The sequence below is a fragment of the Pezoporus flaviventris genome, unplaced genomic scaffold (genome assembly GCF_033815535.1).
Source record: "Pezoporus flaviventris isolate CSIRO_AGI_PZ_B2104156 unplaced genomic scaffold, CSIRO_AGI_Pfla_v1 ptg000066l, whole genome shotgun sequence".
Taxonomy (NCBI): domain Eukaryota; kingdom Metazoa; phylum Chordata; class Aves; order Psittaciformes; family Psittacidae; genus Pezoporus; species Pezoporus flaviventris.
This window is the reverse complement of record NW_026892614.1, coordinates 20122981-20146594: the sequence shown is the minus strand read 5'-3', so window position 1 is coordinate 20146594 and position 23614 is coordinate 20122981. Positions and strand designations below refer to the sequence as shown.

General features: G+C 36.3%; 2 protein-coding genes across 6 annotated transcripts in view; one reads left to right on the top strand and one right to left on the bottom strand.

Annotated features, from left to right (window-relative positions):
- Positions 1-23614, bottom strand: part of UTRN (utrophin) — a 369745-nt gene that overhangs the window by 13449 nt on the left and 332682 nt on the right. For 4 of the 5 annotated variants that reach the window (XM_061471431.1, XM_061471430.1, XM_061471433.1 and 1 more), the window contains 8 exons: positions 21467-21633; positions 18908-19019; positions 11452-11588; positions 9841-9879; positions 9539-9604; positions 8156-8221; positions 1017-1175; positions 383-623 (listed from right to left, as the gene is read on the bottom strand). In XM_061471431.1, the coding sequence (XP_061327415.1) occupies positions 383-623; positions 1017-1175; positions 8156-8221; positions 9539-9604; positions 9841-9879; positions 11452-11588; positions 18908-19019; positions 21467-21633 (987 nt within the window). The remainder of the gene's footprint in view (positions 1-382; positions 624-1016; positions 1176-8155; positions 8222-9538; positions 9605-9840; positions 9880-11451; positions 11589-18907; positions 19020-21466; positions 21634-23614) is intronic. The other variant, XM_061471432.1, reaches the window with a different exon arrangement.
- The window catches only part of FBXO30 (F-box protein 30), a 322115-nt gene that overhangs the window by 295938 nt on the left and 2563 nt on the right, over positions 1-23614 (top strand). The window lies entirely within an intron of this gene.

The following is a 23614-nucleotide window of genomic DNA, read 5'->3' as shown; positions in this document are numbered from 1 at the left end:
CCTGCTCACTGGAGCTTTACCAGATGCAATTGGAAAGAGTGTTAGGTAACCTCACTTAGGCTCCCTTTCCCAAATAAGGCTGGATCAGATGATCTTTTGAGGTTCCTTCCAGCCTGGGCTGGTCTGTGATTCTGAGTTATGCTCAATGTTTCATAAGTTACCACAATCACTCCAGCACTTGTAATCTTCTTGTGTTATTTGACTTTCACCATGGCTTCTACTAGAGAATAGGAAAAATATCTCTTCATGCTAGAAATGACTGACTGCAAGAGACCAAGCTAGTGTAGTGAAAATATCTGCAGTAAAATTCCAGTGTTTTGTTTCCACCAAGAAATCCATAGTGCAGAAACAGCAAAGGGGAAAAACATCAGTGTCCATCTACCTGCTCAAGTAGCTGCCGTAGCCGGTGAAGCTGAGACTCCAACTGTTTATTGTGATCTTCCAGTATTTGCATCCTTGCTTCCAGGCGACCTTTATGTTGCCTTAGGAGTTTAGCTTCAGCAATGAGCTCAGCATCTTCAGCATGATGAGGTGACACAATGGAGTCGGGAGGTGAAGCAAGAGGGTTTATTCCTCTACGAAGATGTTGCTCCTTTAGTTGCTCATATTCTATCTGTAGACTCCTGATATATTGAAAAGAGGAGAATGCTCACTTGAGCAAATTAAAATAAAAAAAAACTTCCTAAAACTTCCTTAGGTCAAATGATATTATCATCACCTCCATCTAAGAACACAAGTAGCTCACACAAAAACAATGTCTTGTAGTTTAGGGGGTAAAACCGCCAAATTATAAACCAAGAAAATAGGGATGTAAATAAGGTATTTTATTACAGACCCACCCTCTTCTGTGTAACAATTAGGCTCTGCACGACATATGCCTTGATTGATTTTATATATTTGGCTAAAATCATGACTCCTAGGTCCATCTCTTCTCATCTCCAACAACTACACACAATACATGCATGGCTCAGACAAGGAGGTGACAATTCAGACATCAGGTAGGATGATTATGAGACCTTTGCTCTTCCTCAAGGTCAGCAATGATGCGCTCTAGCTCTCCTCGCTCTTCCTTTTCCACTGACTTGAGTATCTGAGCAGGACTCTGTGGCTGACTCACAGGCGACTCTCCTCCCAGCGTCTGACAATACTGCTGGATAAGGGCATGCTCATCCTCTCTAGAGCAACAAAACAACACAGATAAAGACAGAGCAGTAAACCAATTTGTTATGTGAGCAAACATCTTTGTCAAGCTGAGGGGTTCTGCTTGTTTGTTTGTAAAAAAGGACAAAGAGAGCAGGAAATAAGCCTAAAAAATATACTGGGGAAAAACCCAACTAACATCTAAGACAATACAAAGGAAAAAGATTGATCTGCAGCAGTGTAAAAGACCAGTTTGTTTTAATGTATGCATAAAGAACAAATGGTTTGAAAAGAAATAGTGAAAGCAAGAATCAGAGATAGTATAAACCAAAGATGACTGATTTGAAATGCCTTAAAAATAGATAAACCCAAAGAAGCTATATGGTAGGGTTTTTTTTGTTTGTTTGTTGTTTGTTTGTAATTTTTTTACCATAAATAGGTGACATTTTTAAGTCTTTAGGAGATTATTTTGGTGCATTCAATTTACCTAATAAAATTAGAGAGAAAAATTTCCCCATGGAATTCTCCAAGAAGTCATAAAATAATGACTCACCCAGTATCTAGCTAACACTGTGCACTGCACAAAAGGACTGACAATACTGCAAAATAATGCTATAGGTTTTGAAATGCTATAGGTTTTGAATTAGCATTATATTTCCAAGGGGTTTTCCCCATTTTGATGTACATATGTGATACCCTGAGACCCTTCAAGAGTAGTTTATCCTCCTCCTTAATGATGCAGGGATAGAAATAAACTATAACACTGTCCTCCTCCCGACTCACATAGAAATTACCTTCTGGTAAGGAGATACAGAAGTCCTGACACTTTCAATTATGCTATAATGCCCAAATGAGTTTGCTTTTGTACAGGTGTGCCTTTCTTTCCCAGTTGCCAGATTCTGTCCTTAAGTAAAGTCAGATGGATATGAAGTGAAGGATATCACGTCCTAAAAAGAGTTCACTTGCTCAAGAAGGATAAATCAAGAGCATAAAAAATATATACTATTGTCCTGGTTTCAGCTGTAACAGTTATTTTTTCTCCTTCCTATTAGCTGGTGCAGTGCTATGTTTTTGGCTGTAGTCCGAGAACCATGTTGATAACACACCGATGTTTTAGTTGTTGCTAAGTACTGCTTATCCTGATCAAGGACTTTTCAGTCTCATGCTCTGCCAGTGAGGAGGGGCACGGGAAGCCAGGAGGGAGCAGAGACAGGACACCTGACCCAAACTAGGCAAAGAGGTATTCCATACCACAGCATGTCATGCCCAGTATATAAACTGGGGGCAGTTACTTGAAAGGGACCGACTGCTGCTTGGGTCAGGCTGGTTATCGGTCAGCGGGTCATGAGCAATTGTATTGTGCATCACTTGTGTTTATTTTTTTTTTCTTTCCCCCTTGTCATTTCCCTTATTACTATTCTTAGTATCAGTAGCTTTGTATTATACTTCAGTTATTGGACTGTTCTTATCCCAACCTGTGGGATTTACATCCTTTTGATTCTCCTCCCCATCCCTCCTGGAATGGGGAAGGGGAAGGGTGAGCAAATGGCTGCATAGTGCTGAATTACCGGCTGGGTCTAAACAATGTCAACTATTTGTGTTTTTAAGAGATAAACTGCTGCAGCAGTATGAATGCTAAAAGAAAACACCCCTTAAATCTCTGCTTGACTACAAAAGAGAGACTGCATATCTTATGAAGTCATCGTATGGTAGAACAACACTAAACTATTTCTTCCCAAGGATAACTTTTCACTATCTACCCAAAGCTACGATGTGGTCTTCCATTTTCCGACTTGTCATCGAGATTTGAAAATCTAAGTTATTACAATCAAACAAATGTGCATCAAGTAACATTATACCTAGAAAACCAAAACCAAACAAACAAAAGAAAAATTATGGCCTGTGAAATTTCTATACACTTTAGGAGTTCATGGCATTCTATTCCACATTAGTTAATTTATGATATAAAGGTTAAAAAGAGGTATGAACAGCCCTGGTTGCATATCACTTTCTTTCATCCTGTCTTCTGTAATTAACTACTAGGTTGAAAAAAGTTTCCATGTAAAATTGAAAAAGGAAGCTAATTAGTGAATTCTGCTTTTAAAAATGAGTCAAAAGTTTAAAGGAAATAATGTACACTTATTTCTTATCTGTCTTGGCTGTAGTCAGTACTACACTCATAAGAAGAAATGACAATATGGATCTTCCTATTCAAATGAATAAGGGTAATGAATTTTTCATTAAGTACAGCTACATAATCAAAATGTGATTAAGGTTGTATCTTCATTTAAGTCCCTCAAAAATATAGGGAATATCTGAAAAAGAAAGAGAACAGTGCTCGATTTTTTACCTAACCTACAGAAAAAAGCTTCTAATTGCTTGCTCTTCTCCACTTCTTGAGTGATCTCACGGAAACTCATCATCACTCTCTGTTATTTTTCATTAGTCCAGTTAAAACTAAAACAAAGGCTAGTGCAGTTAATGGAGTTTGGATCAGGTCCTAATGTGATCATGAAAGCCTCATGGTACTTCTCCACCCTTTAACCATCTTGATAAAAAAAAACAAACACCCCTTACTAATGTTTTGCCAAAGTGATGTAACTAACCCCCTTTTGAGGCTTCAAACTCTGTGGTACACAGTAGGGCTACTAACAAGAAGTGCACAGAAATAAGTGTTAAAGCAGACTGCAAAGAGAATACAGCTTTATCATCCTCGGTTCAAACCACAGTTTTAATAATTCTGTGGTACAGTGTAACTACACATACAGCCTTCTTTTGTGCAAGGCTGTTGATGTTGTCAAGAAGGTTCATGGGATCAAGTAGTTTAAGTTACAGACTGAATATTGACCAGTCTTTTTTTAGGCATCAAACCTGGAAGCTGAAAGCAGATTTTTTTTTACATGCTGAAAGAAATGCCTGAAAACTTAAGTCTTCTGAAGGAAAAGTGTATTGTTAACCATGTTTTCCACCTCTGGTCTATCTTCCAAAATCACTAGTTCAAAAAAACAGAACTTTGAACATGCAGTAACAAAACTCATGACTGAATTAACAGATTCATTAGTAACAAGGGAGTCCCAAGGCCTCAAAATGACCTACAACATAAGGGAGTGAGACATGCTTTATGCCATGCACACACTTCTAGTTTGAGAATCCGTGACTCCCTTCAGCAGAATTGGTTAGAGATGGCAATCAGCAACCAAAATAAAAGCACAATTTCAAATCAAATTCCTCATCCTTTCATGGTTGTTATTATCCTGAAGACCCTGCATTCTTTGAGAAGAAAAATAGAAGTACACAAAGTCATTCAATAGCAAAGACTGCAGTTCCTTTTCAGCATTTCACCACAGTAGAAAGCAGTGAAAATGATGTCTCAGGTCAGACGTACAAGTAATACACCTCAAAGGAAAAGAGCAGCCCAATTAGGAAACCCAGAGAAAATGGCCTTTGTAATATCCTATTCTCTTTGTGGATATATGTTTTCAAGAGTTTTGTTCCAAAACATGCATTATGCATGGAGGAAGCAAGAGGCAAAATTCTATTTGCAACACAAATAATTTCCCTTGCATCAAGACTATGCTGTAGAAAGAAAAATTTCAGATTTCCCAACAGTCAATTTTTATCAGTGTATTATTTTTATGATTGCTAATGATTCAAAAAGTAGGAAAACTGCAAAATGAGATTTCAGATGGTAAAATGGGAATATTTATGAACCCCCATCACTGATAATTTTCCTTTTTCCTGTGGCTCCATGTTTTCTAGTCAAAATAAAGCATACCTTGCCTGTAAATAGTACTAATGCTATGTAAACAGCATTAATGCTATGTAAAAAGGGTAAATAGTACTCATGCTATGAGAACGAGGCTCAGAAGGTACTCCAAAATGCTTTGTCTTTAACTTACTTGCCTTCCTAATTTTATCAAGTGGAACTGATTTCCCATTGTGACAAGATGCCTTTTAACCACTTATGCTGAAGAATTCACACACTACATACTGGGGCTCCAATTTGACTTATGACACACTGTGTGGCAGTGCCAGTTAAAAGTACCACTGGCCTTCACTGCTTGTTTCTACTCCTGCAGCTGAGTGCACAGCTCCCTAAGAAAATTTCAAGTATGCTCCACCTCTACCTTTAGTTGGGTGTAAAGTGGCATCAACAGTGTTGTAGACATGAAGATAACTGGTGGAAAAGGCACTGATCAGAAAACAGCTATTTAAACATTCAGAGGTATAAAGAAAGCATTTATACTACTGCGAGGGCAATTAACTTCAGTATGGGCTGGATGGGATACTTCATACATTACAGGAATAGGAGAGCTACGTTCTTGTACTATTTTCCTAACTAACTGGATGGGGCTTTGAGCAACCTAGTATACTGGAAGAGACTGGAACTAGATGATCTTTCATGTCCCTTCCAACCCAAACAGTTCTGTGATTCAATGAAATTGTGAGACAGAGCTTTCTGTCAGCAACACTATTCGTTGCTTCAAAGAATTCATTTTTAACTTCTGCTCATCTTCACTTGTGAGGAGGCCAGCCTGCTTTAAAGAAACAAATGTTTTTGCATGAAATAAAGCCAAAGAAAATTCATCACAACAGTCTAGCCTAAACATTTAGAACTCCATAACGTATGGAGAAGACAACATGAAGGAAAAAGATTTTCATTGAATGTACTTAAACCAGAAAACTCACATATGAGAGTATTAGAATGTTTGTGAAGAAGCTGGACTATGACTTTTCTTCGCTATCTATAGATATTTTTCCAATTGAGGAAAATATGTTTTTTAACGGAATTCATATACCTTTAGGGGAGGCTAGGGGTAGAAAAGCTTAATTAGGGAGACAGAAGTAGTCATAATGACATTTAAGACAACAGGCTAGTTGAAAGCCAATAAATTTTCTTGAAGAATGTTTTCTTAATCAAATGACATATTGCAAAATATTCTTGCAAAAGACCTCAACCTCATGACATTTTACTCCCAGCAGAAGTTCTCTTATTGTCATTCATATGTAGAAGACTTCTTACATGTACTCTTTGGAGTATAGAGTGTTAAAAATACTGTTGACAAAGTTGTGAACCCAACAAGACCAAAGCAGCAATTTGTACAACTATGCCTCTGTTCTGGGTTCACAGTAAACTGAAGGTATCTTGAGGACCAATAAAAATAAGATTACAGAACAACTCCAATTCTGAATTCAATCTGAGCTGAACAGATGTGCATCCATATTTCAGATTCCTCCTTCAAATTCAGTTTATATAGAATGATTACACCATGCTCAAATGTATTTAAATAATAAGATTAGAGCTGAATTATAATCCTAAATTCCCAACGTTTCAGCTGTAGGTGGCATATAATCCAAACTGGGATCCAAACTTCATAGCTCTGTAGATCCCTGGAAAAAATTTCTTCACCAAAATGGTTGCCAAGCACTGGCACAGGCTTCCCAGGGAAGAATTTGTGAAGTACTTCAGTATTTACCTTAGTAAAAGAATGCAGTATTATCTGGAAATAAAATGGAAGATGTCATTGGGTACAGTTACTTTCTTGTCCTCCCAGGCCTCTAAATGTCTGCATGCTTTGTGTGACAGTCCCATTTTGACAAGAGGACAGACCCAAATTCAGAGGACCCTCTTGCATGTTGGCATACAAGTTCTCCATGTTTGTTGTTTTTCTTAAATAAAAGGTCATTTTTTATAGGTGATCAGGGAAATTGCATTAAAATCAAAAGCTAATCTGCCTGTAAAAATTAAGCATATAGACCCCCCCTTCTACCTTTGGGATGGCTGGTTGTTTGGTCTTTGTGTATGAGTAGACTCATTAATTGCAAAATAAACAGCTCAATCAAGCATATGGGCACTTAGCTGCCTTGAAGTTTTCAGCTTTTCTGCCAAATGACAGTATGGGATGAAACCATCCCATAACCCAAGCGGGTATTTTTTGGAAGGGAACTCAAAAGGGAATATTTTGGCTGCATTTCTGTCACTGATGAGCGCACCAATGACAGAAACACATAAAACCAGTTACACATGAAAAAAGCTTAATTAGTTATGTAAATAGAGTTAAGTAAGCAGGAAAGAAGAAACATTTAAAGGTGGTCACATGTGCTTCTCAGAAGCAAAGTACTTTAAATCACAAATTGTTAGCACATTCATAGGTAGAATAATTTCATTATTCGATTTTAAAAAGTAAATGAAAACATTATTGAGAACACAAGCATTTTCTAACTAAAACTGAACAATTTCTGCTTCCTCTATAAAAGGATGATGACATTCACTAATAAATTAAAAGAAACAGAGTCCTACTACGCTGATTTTATTAATAAAACCAATGATACAGTGAAGTTAAAACATTCATTTATTTTTACCCTGGAAAAAATCCCATATTTAATTCATCAGTAATTCAAAGGATTCTGTGCTTCCCAGATTCATCAATGTATTTTAATGAAAGTTTTTAGAATAAAAGTGACATGTAATAAAAAAAAATAGCCTTGATAAAATTATTGTAGGACTGTGTTTGTATCCCCATGTATAAAGAGATGATCAGCAGCCAGCAAAATGAAATAGAAACAAGTAACAGCAGCACTGTTCAGGCTCTGCAGAAGCTTCAAATTATAGATGATTTATTTTCAATGAGAAAATTGTCATGGGAGTGGGCAGAACCTTTTGACCCACTCCACTGTCCACTTTGACAAAGGAATTTTTTTCTTTATGCTGTAATAAAAGCAGAAAAGGAATACCAACTAGAACTTACACAGCTGTGACTTTTTTCCTGTCACATGTAATATCCACACTTTTGAAGCAGAATGGTTGACAAATGTAGAATTCCCTTACAACATCAAGTGAACACCACCTATTTCTACAATTGGTGCTTAGAATAATGAAATTTATGCAGGCATCCTTGTGGTCATACTTATTAGCTATTGTCACTGGGACTAAGTAGGTGCTGTGTTACAATTTAGGAAGTTTGTACCATGCATCTATAATGAAAGCTCCTGGCAGCCTTAATGAGTTACTTACACGCTTCCTGTGGTGGAGCTACTGTCCATGAGGAAGGAGCCATTGGTCCTTTCCATCTGTGCGAGCCTGAAAGGAAGAGAAAGACTGTGACTTTCAGGGAACAAACATGCTGCACAGTTTGAACAGAGGCAGCGCGAAGACCAGTTCTGCTTAGAAACAGCTCAGATATGGCAGTCTTGGTACATATGAATAAGAATAAACTCCTAGATTTTGTGACAAAAACCTATAATCCATAGGACTTTTATGAGAAACTTGTACTATGATTAACTAATTCTACTTGCCAAACAACAAAGAACAAGTATATTTTCTAGCTGTAGTATAATTATGATTAGCATCACCACAACTGTTACGGTAAAATTAAAGAGATGTTTTCACAGATGGTTTTCTTTTTGAATTTTATAAAGCCGGACTAACAAAAAAGGATGAATACTTTTTAAATATAGCACATGCAACATCTGAAATTATGCTTGGCAAATAACATCACACTGTGGACAGACAAGTCCTGGAAACCAACACAAAAAACAGTGTAATTACAGAGAGTCATTGCCTATGCTTCCTTGCTCTAGAAGAAATTAATCTAAAAGGACTAGATTATTATACTGTATATATAAAGCCATACAGCTCTTTAAAATCACAGCAGAATTTTTCTGTCTTTTCGGGTCTCTAGGAAAGACATACCTTACATACAGTAAGATACATACATAAAAATCTAGTAACACTCAATGATGTGCACATATATTAAACTGCACCAAACAGAGCTATTTCCTTTACTATAAGGATACCTTAAACGCACATGTATTTTTGCAAGTGTCTTACGCATTGTTACAGGCATCTTTAAACTTCTTTTTGAAAGCAGTGTGCAAGGCCCTAAAGAATTGGGAATTTTGGTGTCATCTTTTAGCATGGAGAAAACGTGCACATCTGTACATTTGTTAATATTCCTCAGGTTTGAAGGAAGATGATAAATGAAAGCAACACACAGGATGAAGTTGCATTGATCACCTGGTCCTACCTTGGCTGGGGTGGGATGTTGTGCTCCAACACCTCCCCTGAAGGTAAGGACAAGCTTCTAAGTGACTAGGGCCATTTAGATCATCTCTGCTTTGAAGCATCTCAAACACATCTAGTTCAGAGTAACATGCCTACAAGTCACCTATGTAATTCTGCAACATTTTCAATTCTGGATAACAGACAACAGATTTAATGCAACTATTTTACATTTATTATGACTTCATTCAGAAACTAATGATACAAAAACATTTTACTTCTGATTACAGAGAATTGTATCCTTTTAATAAATAATGTCCAACTAGTAGGGTATATTAAAATCTGCAGGAATCAATCACAAAATGCAATTTATTGGTGAGACACTGCATCTCTTACCTAGTAGCATACTGCTCTATCCTGGAGTGTGTGTCATCATGAAACAGCTGTGGAGACTGAGAAGGACTAGTTAAAAAAAAAAATAAAAAGAACATGTCTGAAGCAATTCATGATATAAACAACATTATATTTAAAGTAAGTTAGACTGATGACAAATAAATTAATTCACAATACTGATGAGGGGGTTATTGTTTTGGGTCAGCCATGCCCTATAGCTCATGCACATCAGATTAGTTGCAACTCAGCTAAAAGAAAACAACCAGTATATTAAGCTTTCAGAGAAAGAGGTTCTGCATACTCACTCATATTGCTCTGGCCACATACTGATGAGAGTGATAGGACTGTAAGGAAGATCAAAAAAAGAAAAGAAAAAAAAAGAAAGCAACTATGAAACAAAACTTTAGTGCCATTTAAGCAAGAGAAAGCTGGAGAAACATAAAATATTTTAAGCAGAAAACGACCTAGATTGTCAGCGACAACAGACCTCCAAAAGAGACAGCAACAGATACTGTCATGTATCATGGAGAGACAGGAGACTGACTTGCATACTTCATTTTGTTAAATAAAAATAATATTTTGTGTTATTGGTTCCTAAGCCATAATGAGTTCAATTCTGCTCAAGTACCAGAGCTTTCATTTTAAACTAATTAGAAAATATATTTAAAAATAAAAACATTGTGTGTGTGTGTGAGGAACAACAACAAAACCCCCACCATAAGTCAAAGCTATCAGTGCTTATTTTCCTTCTGCATAAAAATAATCAGAGGTAAATGCATATTATATTATATTCTGACACTTGACTATTTAGGATTTTTTTAATTTCCTTTATTTTTTATGTAAAGGAATGTATTACTGAGTTTTGCCGCCCGCAGGGGAGAGAACCAGTATCAGCAGTTCCCTCAGCACGATGCTGGCAATTTATCTGTATATTTCCCACATGACTGGACCAAAAGAGTTTTATCCTGACCTGTGATTACATTTTTGACATTCCAATTTCTGGAGTCATTTGCAAGCTTTCATCACAACAAAGCAGCTTTGCTTTCCTGTGTTGGTGGCAGCTGAAGACTGCCCTGCTGAGTAACATTTTAACATTTGAATGTGCGCTGCTCCCTTAGAAGCCAGGCCATCAGTAATGCCAGTTTTCAGATTACTTCCTCCTGTTTCTGAAACTGCTAATGCACAGGTTTTGTTTGCTAATTGTAAATAAAATACACAGTCCTCCAGTCATGAGAACAACGTGTGTACAATGGGACTGAGCTTCTGCATGCAAGCAGAGCATATATCTTGAAGCTTCACATTGACTGTTGCTAGCTAAGCAGTGGTATATTCAGGGAACATGAGAGTACTGCAGACTCCAGGATGTCAAGGAGAGTCAATCCATGAAACTACTTCTAGCACCGTGTCAACACATCTTAATTTTGCTCTTTTAAGAGTGTCCTTTGCTGACAACTACCAAATGAGTTAATCAAGTGGAGTAATTGTGCCAGCACCATAAATAATACTGTGGAGATGCTGAGAGTGCTCCCTTTTATTAGTCCACTTATACCTCTGAAGCCTGTAAGAACCTAATCAGCTCAGAGATTTCTAACTCCAGGGACTTTGACATAACCAAATAAGCAGTGAAGTTCCAAAAGCCCAGATTCCACAAAAAATTCTCTGTAAACCAGCCATTCAGCCCAGTCTACCTGCTGAAGTCCATGGCTTTATGATAAAATGATTACAAAAAATAAAGTATAAAACATTTTACGTTTTAAAAAACAGGGAAGATCTGCAAATAATGCAAAGCAATTAGCAGAAAATAATACAGCACAAGGCTCTACAACTGCTCCTGATTATTTCTTGAGTTTCACTTTTTTGTTTTTAATGAAGTAAGCCAGTGACCCCAGAAGCAATTACTCTATAATCAAGCTTACGTTTCCAGGTTGTCACCCTCCAATACTGTTTGCACAGGTAGGTAGCCAAGTCGGGGATGCTTTGCAAAATACTTCTTTGACCGGAACTTATTCTTCAGCACCTTTGTGAAGTCCCGTACATCTTCCCCAGATGTTGTCTTAAAAAGGTAAAAGAAATTAAAATTAACGTTGCTAAATAGCATTGATATACTAATGAGCTACTGTCCTGAAAAAGGATACAATAAAAAACTTCAAAATGTTAATGATGTTAAAATTCATAGAATCACAGAATGGTTTGGGTTGAAAAGGACCTTAAAGATCAACTACTTCCAATCCCCCTGCCATGTAGTGTCCTGAAATATGGTACAATAGTAATAATAATGCATTTACAAGTTCTCTTCTACCAGAAAACGGTGAGGCTTCAAATTCCAATAAATGCATTGTAATTGCCAATTACTTAGATAATAAATTAAGAGAAAAAAATGAAATGGGTTCAAGTCTTAAGCTAAATATTTATAACCAGTCTTACACAACACAAATCATATTTCAGAAAAAATCATATTTCAGAAAAAAGACAAGTCAGTGCCAGATACAAGGGGATACACTTAGCCACTGAAAGCCAGTTTCAGTGGTACACTTATACCACTGAAAGAAATCTTGACAAATTACTCATATACATGAAGCTTGTGACTCACCCCACGCACAGAAAAACTTGTTAATGGCTCTGTTGAAAAAACCCCAGCTAACAGTAATGGCTTGGTTTAAAAAAACAAAACCAACCACCCAAAGAAACCCCAAACAAAAACCAAAAAAGCAAACAAAACCAAACCAACAACAACAAAACAACAACAAAAAAAAACAAAACACCCAAAAAACGCCAACAAAAATAAAACAGCAAAACCCCAACAGCTTCTTTTACAGATCCACAATGATACAGCCTCTTGCAAAACTGAGCACTTAGCTCCATCCCCTCCCTCTACCCATGAATTTCTGTTCTTTAGAACAGAATTAAAATCAATGCAACTGCTTTAAAAATTAATTTAACTGAAATAATCACAACAATAATGGCAGCATTACTTTGGTAATACTATTCAGTTAACTTCTGCTACAAAAGCAGGGATACAAGCAAAACATGCTGGCATAAAATACAAGGTGAAAAAGGCAATAAAGAGATCTGCAGGAAGGAATATAGTATGCCTTTAAAGTTTATGTGCTTGCAGACTGTACTGAGTATTTAAACTGAATGGTCCCCATCACATGTAGCAGCTACTCTTAAATGTTTCTTCTTGCAACTGCAGTAAAGTGGCTATTCACCTCCTGCTTTGGCTGAAGATATGCAATGGCTTCTACAGATTTCCAGCCCAAACCCCGTAACAAACTACAGATTGTCTCTCTTTACCCTCTGCTTTGGGAGAAGCCTGTTAACAAAAAGGATGCTAAAGTGGATGGATATCCACAGGGAAAACAGCGTGAAAGACCTCATTTTTGTAATTTTTTTTCTATGACATACTACTAAGAGCTCTAGAAGCAGGGCAGACAAACTATTCTCTGATTATATTCTCATTGGCAAAACTTAAAAATGCTACCTACATATTTTAATGTATGTATAATGTATGCAGTTACAAACTCTGTTATGCAGATCAGATGAGCAATAAAAATAGCAGATAATCAAACTGATGTTGGTAAGAACTTCCTACATGAGGCTTTAACAAGTAAAAACACACTAAGAAATTTTGGGACTATGATGTGTTTGAACCCCCAAATTTTAATACAGGTGAACTCAGGGAAGGCTCACAAAATCATTCTCAGAAAGCATCTGCTCCAGTCACTGAATCATCCAAACAAGGAACACGAGGCAGCCCAAAGGGCTGCTTGTTCTCACGCAACAGTAACTTCAGCAGATGGAACTCTGTCCCAAGGCCAAGGAATGAAAGTTTTAGTACCTACGCGTTATAGAAATACACGTCTAGCGAGCTGCCAAACTTCTTCTCTAGTGTATTCGTTATTTGGTACGACAGCCTGACCCAGTTCCTTGGAAAAACTAATATGAATTTGCACTTGCTTACAACAATAAACACTAACCAGTGATATTTCAGCAGATTAGGAGGAACTATTTTAATTTACATGCTACTAAGATGCAGCTTCTGCAAGTATTTAGTCTATTTTTTTTTTGCATATAACCACACCACATAATCAAATCCAAAATTATGCCAAGAGAGATGTACTACAACATTTTACTTTCAAAAATGAATATCCAGGCACTATTGTGTAGGCACCATCTACTAAATTAAAACCAACAGGCAGCTTGTACACTTCCTTATATCATGACATCTTTACTATTTCCACACAAATCGACAGCACAAATACCACCATGTTACATGATTACTTGAAAAGCAAAGAAAAAATATCATCTCCTTCACTGAAAATTTCAGCCAAAGACCATGCTTTCAAACTTGATTTAAAATGTCAGCTCTTAGAGCAAGACAAAGTTCAGGAAGGAATAACTAAGATCCATGGCTGGCACACGTAAGTAACTAAAATAACATCTGTAGTGGAAGGTCTTAGGCGAAAATCTGTAACAACTGACAAATTTGCATTAGCACTCTTCATTATACCAGCCAGGCATACATGGAGACATAAGTCACAATTTAAAACCAGATAAAATTCCTTCTGAACCATTACAAATTTAAGAAACTGGGATTTACATGGAAAGCAGTGGGAAAAACAAAACGCTGAGGCATGGTTATTATATGTAAGTTAAAAAAACCCAGTTAGCATACATTTTTAATATTTTAGAACAAATCTTTGCTAGAAAAAAGCACCACCAAGAATGTAATAAACCAGCTAGAGTTCTAATTTAACTCATATTTAATATAAAAATTATAATAAATATAAATATAAAAACATATGTGAATAAAGAATATACAATATTTCTCATACCTTGACTTGTATTTATTTCTCACTATAATCTTTTTTCAAATAAAAAATAAGAAGTGATAATGACAGACCAATTTCCCATTTGTTTCACTGCACCTACTTGAGACTACTCTTCCATTTAAGTCATCATTGTCCTAATTACATTTCTTATGCCACATCTAACATAAAAACAAAGAGCAGTTCTAATACACATGAGTATAGAATTAGAAATTACATAGATTCCATTTAAAAGGGCTTTAGTTTATTCTTCAATAGAAGCTCTAATAGTAGATATCTGAATTTGATACTCTTCAAATTCATTGGTAAATCTTAAGGTTTGCAGTTTAACAAACAAACCAGCCCCTTTTTTTATATCTCCATATTTTTATTTCCTGACATTTTATTTATCTGTAACGTTTGGTATAATTTGAACCATAAGCCTGACTGTTCTTGATGGAAAACAAAATTCTTAGATGCATGTTGGGTAAGAGCTACAATATGCACAGCTATGATGATAGCTGCCTCTTAAAGCAGCTGTCAGCTAGGTACCACATGGAGATTGGCAAACTCCCCAGTGTAAGATGTAAAAAGACATATACGTCATTCCTCTTATTTTTTGTTTTTAATTGATGCTTAAAAATGCAATTCACCAATAACTTCAATACATGTTTAAGGGCGTACATTCATTCCCATTCAACAAAGCATCTAACATCCCTCAATTAGATGCATGAGAGAGGATATCACAAAAATTAGGTTATAAAAGATGTAACAACTGTATTTATGGCTGTCACTGCCACATCAGTGATGTCTGCCCTGTACAACATTGTGAAGATTATCCTTCTGTGACCACTTTTAAATAGGGGCATTTCACAGCAATTCCTCACCAAGAGGAGAGATTGATTATAAACTGTGTGTCCATTTTAGTTTTCTCCAATGAAAGCAAGCTGTAATTTCAAGAGTAACTAATTTATCTCAGAATTTAACAAAAAGTTGCAAAAGGGTAGCTGATCATATAAACCAGCTATCCAAGCAACCATAAGAATGAGACTTGGAGGAAAGCACGTTGCCCAGCTGCTATATATCAAAGACTACTCTGACAACACAGCTATTCTCAAGGAAAAGGGTAATCTATGAACTCCACAGCTAGAAGCAATGTTCCTCATGCAAAATAGTGGGATTCAGCCATCTCTGCTACTTTCTTTCATCTTCCCCACAGAACAATCTCATTTTGATAACAGTGAAGCGACATGCTTGGTGCATTGATAAGCACGTCAAGATAAAACTACTGACTTACTTACGTCAGTTTGTTTCTTATAAAATACTGAGGCCACTTAATGTTCAGGAATGTATTTGTCTTCTCTGGATGTCAGTAGCAATTAAATTTTCAGATGACTTACCTAGAGGAGAAGTCTTAACAGGCACTATTGCAGATAAGCTTTATTGTGCCTGAAAAGAAATTTTCAGTCTAGGGTGGGCTATCATTCAAGCAATAATTTCTGATGTTTTGCCTCTCACATTCTGAGCTCTTTCAGGGAAATAAAATTCCGGTCATCTGGAAGATGAAGGGGCTAACTTTTGCTGCCATCATTTTGTATAGAAAGGCTACAAAAGTACAGCTCCCAAACTAAGGAGCTGTGCCAGGTGAGTGTAGTGGTACAGAACTACAAAAATTTATTATACTTATACTGAGGTCAGGAAATAAGAATACTCGCCATGATAAAATTTTCAGAACTGCTGATTTGATATTTGTACATTACCTCAGAAAAGCTACATTCATAGTTTTACTGTAGAATATAGGAGTTGTGAAGTGGAAACAGTTTGGAGAAAAAACCTGGTGCAGTAACTATTTCCATCTGAAATTCAAAGGACCATTGGTACAGAAAGTCACACTGATATAACACAAGTACGACTACTGAGAGAACTGAGAGAATTTTCATTCCAAAAAAGCTAAAAATAAATCATAAAGGTACTTACGTCACAGTAATCCTAAATTAGGTGCTAGGAAAATCTTACCAAAATTTTACCCACATCTTTTGAAAAATATGTATTAGAAATCCTTTTTCTCCTTCTTTTCAGAGAAAGCGTATTTAAAGGTGAAAAAAAAAACCAACTCTACAAATAACTACAATGACTTTGCATTTCTACTACTTAGAGAGAGTAATGTTTTCAGTTCATTACCTCACCCATCTCTAAATCCTGAATGGGGATAAAGAAAATAAATATACAACTGAATTTCTGCATTTCCAGCATCAAGAAAACTAAACTGCAAGCTAGGATGAATAGTAAATGGCATTACAGATTAGGATGCAATAACTACACATATATCTGGTGCAAACAGTCCTATTCTGAAATTATGAAGCAATTCTCACCTGATGCAATTATCATTAAACTCATTTAAATGCAGAACTGTCCCCTTGCAAATTTAATTTTAAAAACAGATTCCTTAGAGCTTCTCCAAATAAATTCAAATTTAAGTAGATGTAACTGACCTTCTGAGAAATTCCTTTATACACTAAGACTGAAATGCTTACCTGAAGACAATTAAAATGACTTCCTTCCATCTGTGACTAAGCTTCAGTTCTAAATGACAGCTTTATTAACCAGGGATGCTTTTTCTTTCCCTAATTATCGCTAGTATTCTTGTTATTAATGCATCAATATATCTTAACAATAAGAAAGAGAAACCAGATTTTATCAATGCAGTTTGACAAGTACATGTATTTGTACTCTGCTTTGCAACATCAACCACAAAAGTAACATTTTTAACACCAACAGCCTTTAATTTGGCTGAAAAGAGAGCATTCTTCCTATTCAGGCTGTCTGTACTGTAATATAATGGATTCTAAGGAACAATTCATCAGCTTTTGGTACTTTCTTTTTATTTTATTTTGGTTTTTCTCCAAAGATGCAGCTCTCTTGCTATTTTTGGAACATTACTCCATTTAAACATAAGCTATTCTAGTAACTTACTGGAATTCTTAAACATAAATAAGGAGCTAGCAGAGCATATTTCCAGCAGGACCCTAGAAAAATTCCCATAAAGTCCCATATTAAGCTTCCCAATTAATAGGGGTCAGTGCTGGACCTCTAATTTTATGTGTCACTTAAATTATATGCCATCTCTTATTCTGCTCTACTTTAAACAGCCTCAATTTCTTTCCTTTACGTCCTATATATTTGCCTTCACTCACTTTAATCAAGAATGTTATCTTATTCCCTTTAGTATTCCATAGTGGATTCACCTCATCCCTCCCATATTTCATGGAAAAAAGGGACTTTTGCCTTATGTCTCCTTATTTTACACTTTATATTGCTTTAAAACTGTATCCTTTTTGCAGCAGTAACAGAAATCTTCATTATAATACAAGCTGTTCCTAGTCCCAGGGACAGAGGGGATTCCAACCATTTCCAGAACATATTTTTCTGTATGAATGACAATATTGTAAATGAAATGGCTCACAGCTACATAATGTGAACATGTTTAACAAGGACTGAAAATTTCTCTCAGATATCAAATCTTCTAGACAAAACCTAGAGTTACCAGAAATAAGCTATCCTTTTCTAGGGACAGTACCATACCCCATACCAGATGAATCTTTGTATTTGACTAATGCAACAGGAAGGGTATCTTATCCTGTGGACTGGCAGCATTATCTATTTTGACACACCTTACCCCTTCATTTCTGAATTTTCTGTGTCTTATAGGCAGTAAAAAATATCATTTCTGCTCCATGACCATGACATAAACTAAAGATGAGGTTTGAGAGAACTTTACAGGGAGAAAAAAAAAAAAAAAATCTAAGAAAAATATGTCTCGGACATGCTCATATTGTTTGGGTTACATTGGCTAAGGAGGCAAGTAAGTGATCAGTATCAAATCGTGTCTGAAATTTCATTAGGAAAATATTGTGTTGTAAAATTGATTCTTGTTAGCAAACCTCCCACACCATTTTTGATTAGAAACTGTCAATTCTGTTTCCTGTTTTTTTCCCCAGCTACACACCAATTTTTAGCTATCCCACTAAACAGTAATTACTCAGCAGAATGAAACATGATATATTTCTAACCACGTTTTTCAAGAGGCAAACAAATGCTGAACCTGAAAGCAAAGATCACGCACCTTAAAAAATACTAAAGTGCATTCGTAGAATATTAAATATTCTTTACTATGATATAGCAATAGTAAAGTGAGTCCCTTTCCTCTGACATGCTCGCACCGATAGAGTGTGTTTGCATGTACAAGTATACAAGTACTTCAATTATATTTAATAATTCAGCTTTGCTTTTACAAAACAAATGTAAAGTTCAAATTCTCTCAGAGGTGGATACTTCTACCCATTCCCCCATAATCCACACACCACCCACATAAAATCAGCAGCACTAGCAAAGTCCCTGACGACTTCCAAAGAGAAAGGCAGAAAGACAGGCTCTACTAAACATACAAAAAAAGAAAACCTGGCAGACCATCTAGGTGACAGAAGACTAAAAAAAACCACCACCATTGAGACTTCAAATAATGCAAAACCAACCCCTTAGGAACAGTCAATAAATTGGTACTCACTGGTATACAATACTCCACCATTGGGTAATGCAATTTATGTCCTTTTGCTGTACGGCCAGAAAAGAAACAACTCTGACAGACATCATAGTTGAAATGTTTTAAGCTCCGGTACCTATGGGGACATTAAACAAAGCGATTAGAGCTGCCTAAGTTTAGTTCTAATATTTACTTATTACTAAGCCTCAAGAAGGCAAATTGTTCTCTGAAAAGGTATCATCTGCTTTTCAGCAGCAGCGACACAGTGAATTTGTTGGGATTAGTTTAGGAAGCACCTTCAAGTGTGTGTGTGTGACCAGGACATGGCACAGCCAACACTCACCACAGCTGCAGACCCAGGGGCAGTGGTGCCACTACAGCAGCTGCGTGGGACACAGGAAACCTGTAGCCCTCTTAATCCAATTCACACAAACTTCCTACACTAAACAGGTCACCTCTTTGGGTATTTAAAAGAAATTCCTGCCTCCTATAGCCATACAGAGAGCCAATGTCAATCATTTATTGCCCAAATTGCTTTACAGCAGAAAATCTTACAGGCATCAGATTCATAGATGGAGCATGAGATGTTATAATTTTAAGGTTCAGACTCGCTCAAAACTATATTGCCTTAGTTTTTCTTTTCCTCTCTTTTGTATTCAGATGGTATATCAAAAAAAAAAACAAACCATACATAAACCAGACTGATTTATATGTTTTTACATTTACCAGTTAAGCTTAAATGTTTGTACATCATTTTGATGCTCAGAAATTCGAAACAAATTTCAGAAAATAAAACTCTTTGAGAATTCATGAATTATAAAAATAACATAAAAATAAGTTTTAAAAATTACATTTATTTCCTTTGTTTTTTTTAGGAGCATGCGTATGTATGAACAAGGTTACAAACTTATCCAGTATTCCTCTGTGTTAAATACAGCCACCAGGAACATGATTTTTTTAAAAACAAAAGCTGACTAAAGCAACAATTCCATTCCAGATTCCACCCACTGTTTTTTATGTTATGGATGTTCTGTGGATGGGGTTATATCATTTGTATGAAACTAAAATGAGCTAACTAAACCAAACTGAATAGCTACTAAAAGTTAAAATTTAAATTAAATTGCTTCTTGAGAGCAGGGTTTCAGTACCAATCCACATTTTTCCCCAGATGAGTTTTATGTTTTGTTTTGCAAGAGAATGTGTGTCTATAAATGTAAAGATTTACTTTTAAGGATGCTGATGCAACTGTTTATAATCTTTACTCAGAGCCTGTCTATTAAATGGCCACATCTACCTTCTGCTAAGATGCTAGATGCTTCTGGTGTTGCAGATCTCTAAATATGTTGGAGAAATTGTTTAAAATTAGCCATTCCTTTGACTTTCATTCTCTTCTTGTTTATCTCTTTGTCCTCGTTCTTCACACAGAATATTTCAGAACATACAAGATTCAACTTAGGCATCTAAAAGATATCTGAGCTGAATCTTTGTCACCCTATGCTCCCTCAAGCATTAAGCAAAATAGGAGCATTTAGCATTTCATCTCCTCTTAAGACAGGTGACAAAGTTGGAACAGATTATTTTGGAAGTACTGACGTATCTATATTTATAGAAAAAGAATAGGGTTGCTAGCTCAATCAGACTAACGTCTGCATGCCTAAAGCTAGATGAGATGAACCTGACCTTAGGATTCATATTGTTATCAGTTAAAACTTCAGAAAAAGAAGAAACAGAGAGCATGAGGAATAAAACTTACCTCATCTGCCTAGATATCTAAAGGTTTTACAATCACTTACAAGAAAGCCTGCTTTATATCATTCCTAAATAATGCACTCAAATGCATGACCACAGCAGAGGAAAAAGCCAGTGACGTTTAAAAAAAAAATTAATTTATACACTGGAGTAATCAATTCACAAATGCATTTTAGTTGTTACAGTACTAAGGGTACCAACTATCTCATGCCCGATGATGATAATTCATATTTAAATTATACTGTTTAGGAGAGGAACATGGAGAATATCCCTAGTTTCAGTTGTTTATTTTTTAGAATGCACAGCTCCCTTTGAACAGATGGAAGTTTGATTATGTTTTAGATACTGTTTAGACAGGAACTGTGCAAGTCTCATCGCAGTAACATATCAATGTTTGTGCTAAGCAAGGAAAGACTGGTGTTAAAGGGTGTTTAATATTGCCTGGTATGAGTTATTTTCCCAAGCCTTACGCAAAAGAGCAGGCAGACAGGACGCATCTTTTCTTACTGATCAGCTCCTTTTATTCTTGTGCACTAATGGAACACATGGGGTTCATTTATACTTCATTTGCTATCTATTGGTTCCACTAATGCCAAAACACCTGATGACAGCCTGCCCTGCATACTGGTCAGTAAAAGGACCATTGGGTGTCTAACAGTGGTACTGCAGGAGCCAGAATATATCATGTCAAACTGTGGCCTCGCCATGGGTGGCAGATCCCATCTTAAAGCAGGAAAATTGTGGAAAAACAAACAGGAAGAATTGTAATTGTTTGAAGACTTAAAAGTGTGGATATTTTCTGAGAAGTTTTGCACCCAATTCCTCTCCTCTTACCTAAAGCCAACAATTGGACACTCTTTACAGATGTTACATTTGGCCTGGTGTTTTGCTGTTTCTGCAGCTGCCACACGGTGTAGAACTGGTAGCCATACCATAGACTGTGGCTCTAAACGCATCCAATCTATAAATTGCTTTACAGTTATTTCTGGCTTATTGTGGTTCTGTGGAGAGAAAAAAAAAAAAACCAAAACCAACAACCCCACATTCAAATTAAGGAAAGCAAAACAACAACAAAACCAAAGAACACATACAAGCAGATTTTACTTCAAACTCAACCAAAAAAAAGAACAAAACCCAAACAAAATCAAACCACCTGTGTCAATCATTTCCATGCTACCTTAATGTAAAAACAGCTCCAGTATACAAGAAAAAAGCCTCAATCAAAATTCAGATAAAGAAAACAAGTTAGTAAGAGCATAGAGCACTAAACAGATATGGCTGTGACAGAGTAAGCAGATGGTAACAAAGATGGAGCACATAATAAAGGAGTAATGAAGTCCATAGTGAAGCCATCTTTGAAAGGAAAGGAACTGAGAAAGAAGTAAGGGAGCATGAAAGGGAAAGATTTTCTGCAGCTCAGACAGGTTGTCTTTTGAGTTAGAATCTATGCCAGACTGCTAAAAGCCAGTAAAGTCTATTAATTGCCATGAGACTCATTCATGTTTTTTTTATTGTGGTTTGACCCCACAGTATTCTTTCAAGACAGCACATTAAAACCCCCCAAAATGAACAGGTACCTAAATAAATAATGAGAAAGAAATCTGCCACTTATAGGAAATCACTGCAAGAATATGGCACAGTTAAAGTATTAGCATGATTGTTTTAAGAAGCAAACATGCTTCCATATTCTGTAAGTTGCAACCACTAGAGGAGGCTACGTGTAAAGGTGTTATATTCACAAATGCATTTGTGATATAATGTCAGCAGTAAGAACAGACATCATCTTTCTGAACTCACTGGAAGTATTAGAACACAAAATGAAAGTTATTCTTAAATGTTAACATGTGACAAGAAGCAACATCAGGCTTCTTAACCTGTTTCTTAGATCAAGTAAATTTTGCTGGTAAGAGGGAGTGGCATGAAAACAACCCAACCCAACACAAATCCCCCACTGATTTCCCGACCAGCAAAATACCCATTTTCACTAGTCTAACTGTCATGCAGCTGCAGCCTTTCTCTATGCTCTTTTAATGACCGGGGACTGAACTTGAGCTATTCATGTGACATGAGGGATGCAACCTTATCATCAGTATAATCATAATATCACTTAAAGTAATTAAACACTACGTTTCCAGTGCCCCTCACCCATAATTGAACAGCATGGGAGATGGGGCAGATCCTTGAGAGATATAAAGATCATTCCTCTGTGACAGAAAAAGCCTGCCACTAGCAAATGAATAATTTATTTCACTATGACTTGAGCCACTTGAGGCCAGTGATAGATACATCAAGAAACATCCCTTATTCTCTGAAGCAGAAATGTTAAAACCTCAGGGGAAGTTTTACATGGTTAATGGGTGAAACCAACTTCCACAAATATCCACCAAATTACTCATTATCTGGACAAATGCTCTTCCAATTCTAGTCATCTCAGAGTCCAGAAGTAAATCTAATACTTCTGAAAAAAAATAAAGTTACTACAACTGAATTTTTTAACGCACTGAAAATGTAGAAATGTCTATGAAGGAATGCCAAAAGAAAAATGCTCTAAAAGTTCACTATAACATTTAGTGCTTGATTCAATAAAATCAGAAATATTAAAATCAGTAGTTTTATATATGCCATAGTGAATTTTTAGTTTATACATAATTTCTGACAATACCCAAAATCAGCCACTTTCACAGAAATAACACACTCAAGCAGTATAGTTATCTCTACGAAACAGTCGGAGCCTTAGGTATCCCTGACAAAGTCTGAGTTGGGTTGTGTTGCATTACATCCCTTTTTTAATTCTCATCTTCTTTAAACAGACAGAAACACTCCTTGCAGCCTAATTAACCCCCTGCATGTAGTGTGGAGCAGAACAGCAGGCTCTAAGACAGCTTTATTCCATGTTCTGATTTGCTGCACAAAGGCTCACAATATATAAAAGACTATGCATGAAGTCACATGCAACCACAAGCTCTTTTGTCAGTAAAATAA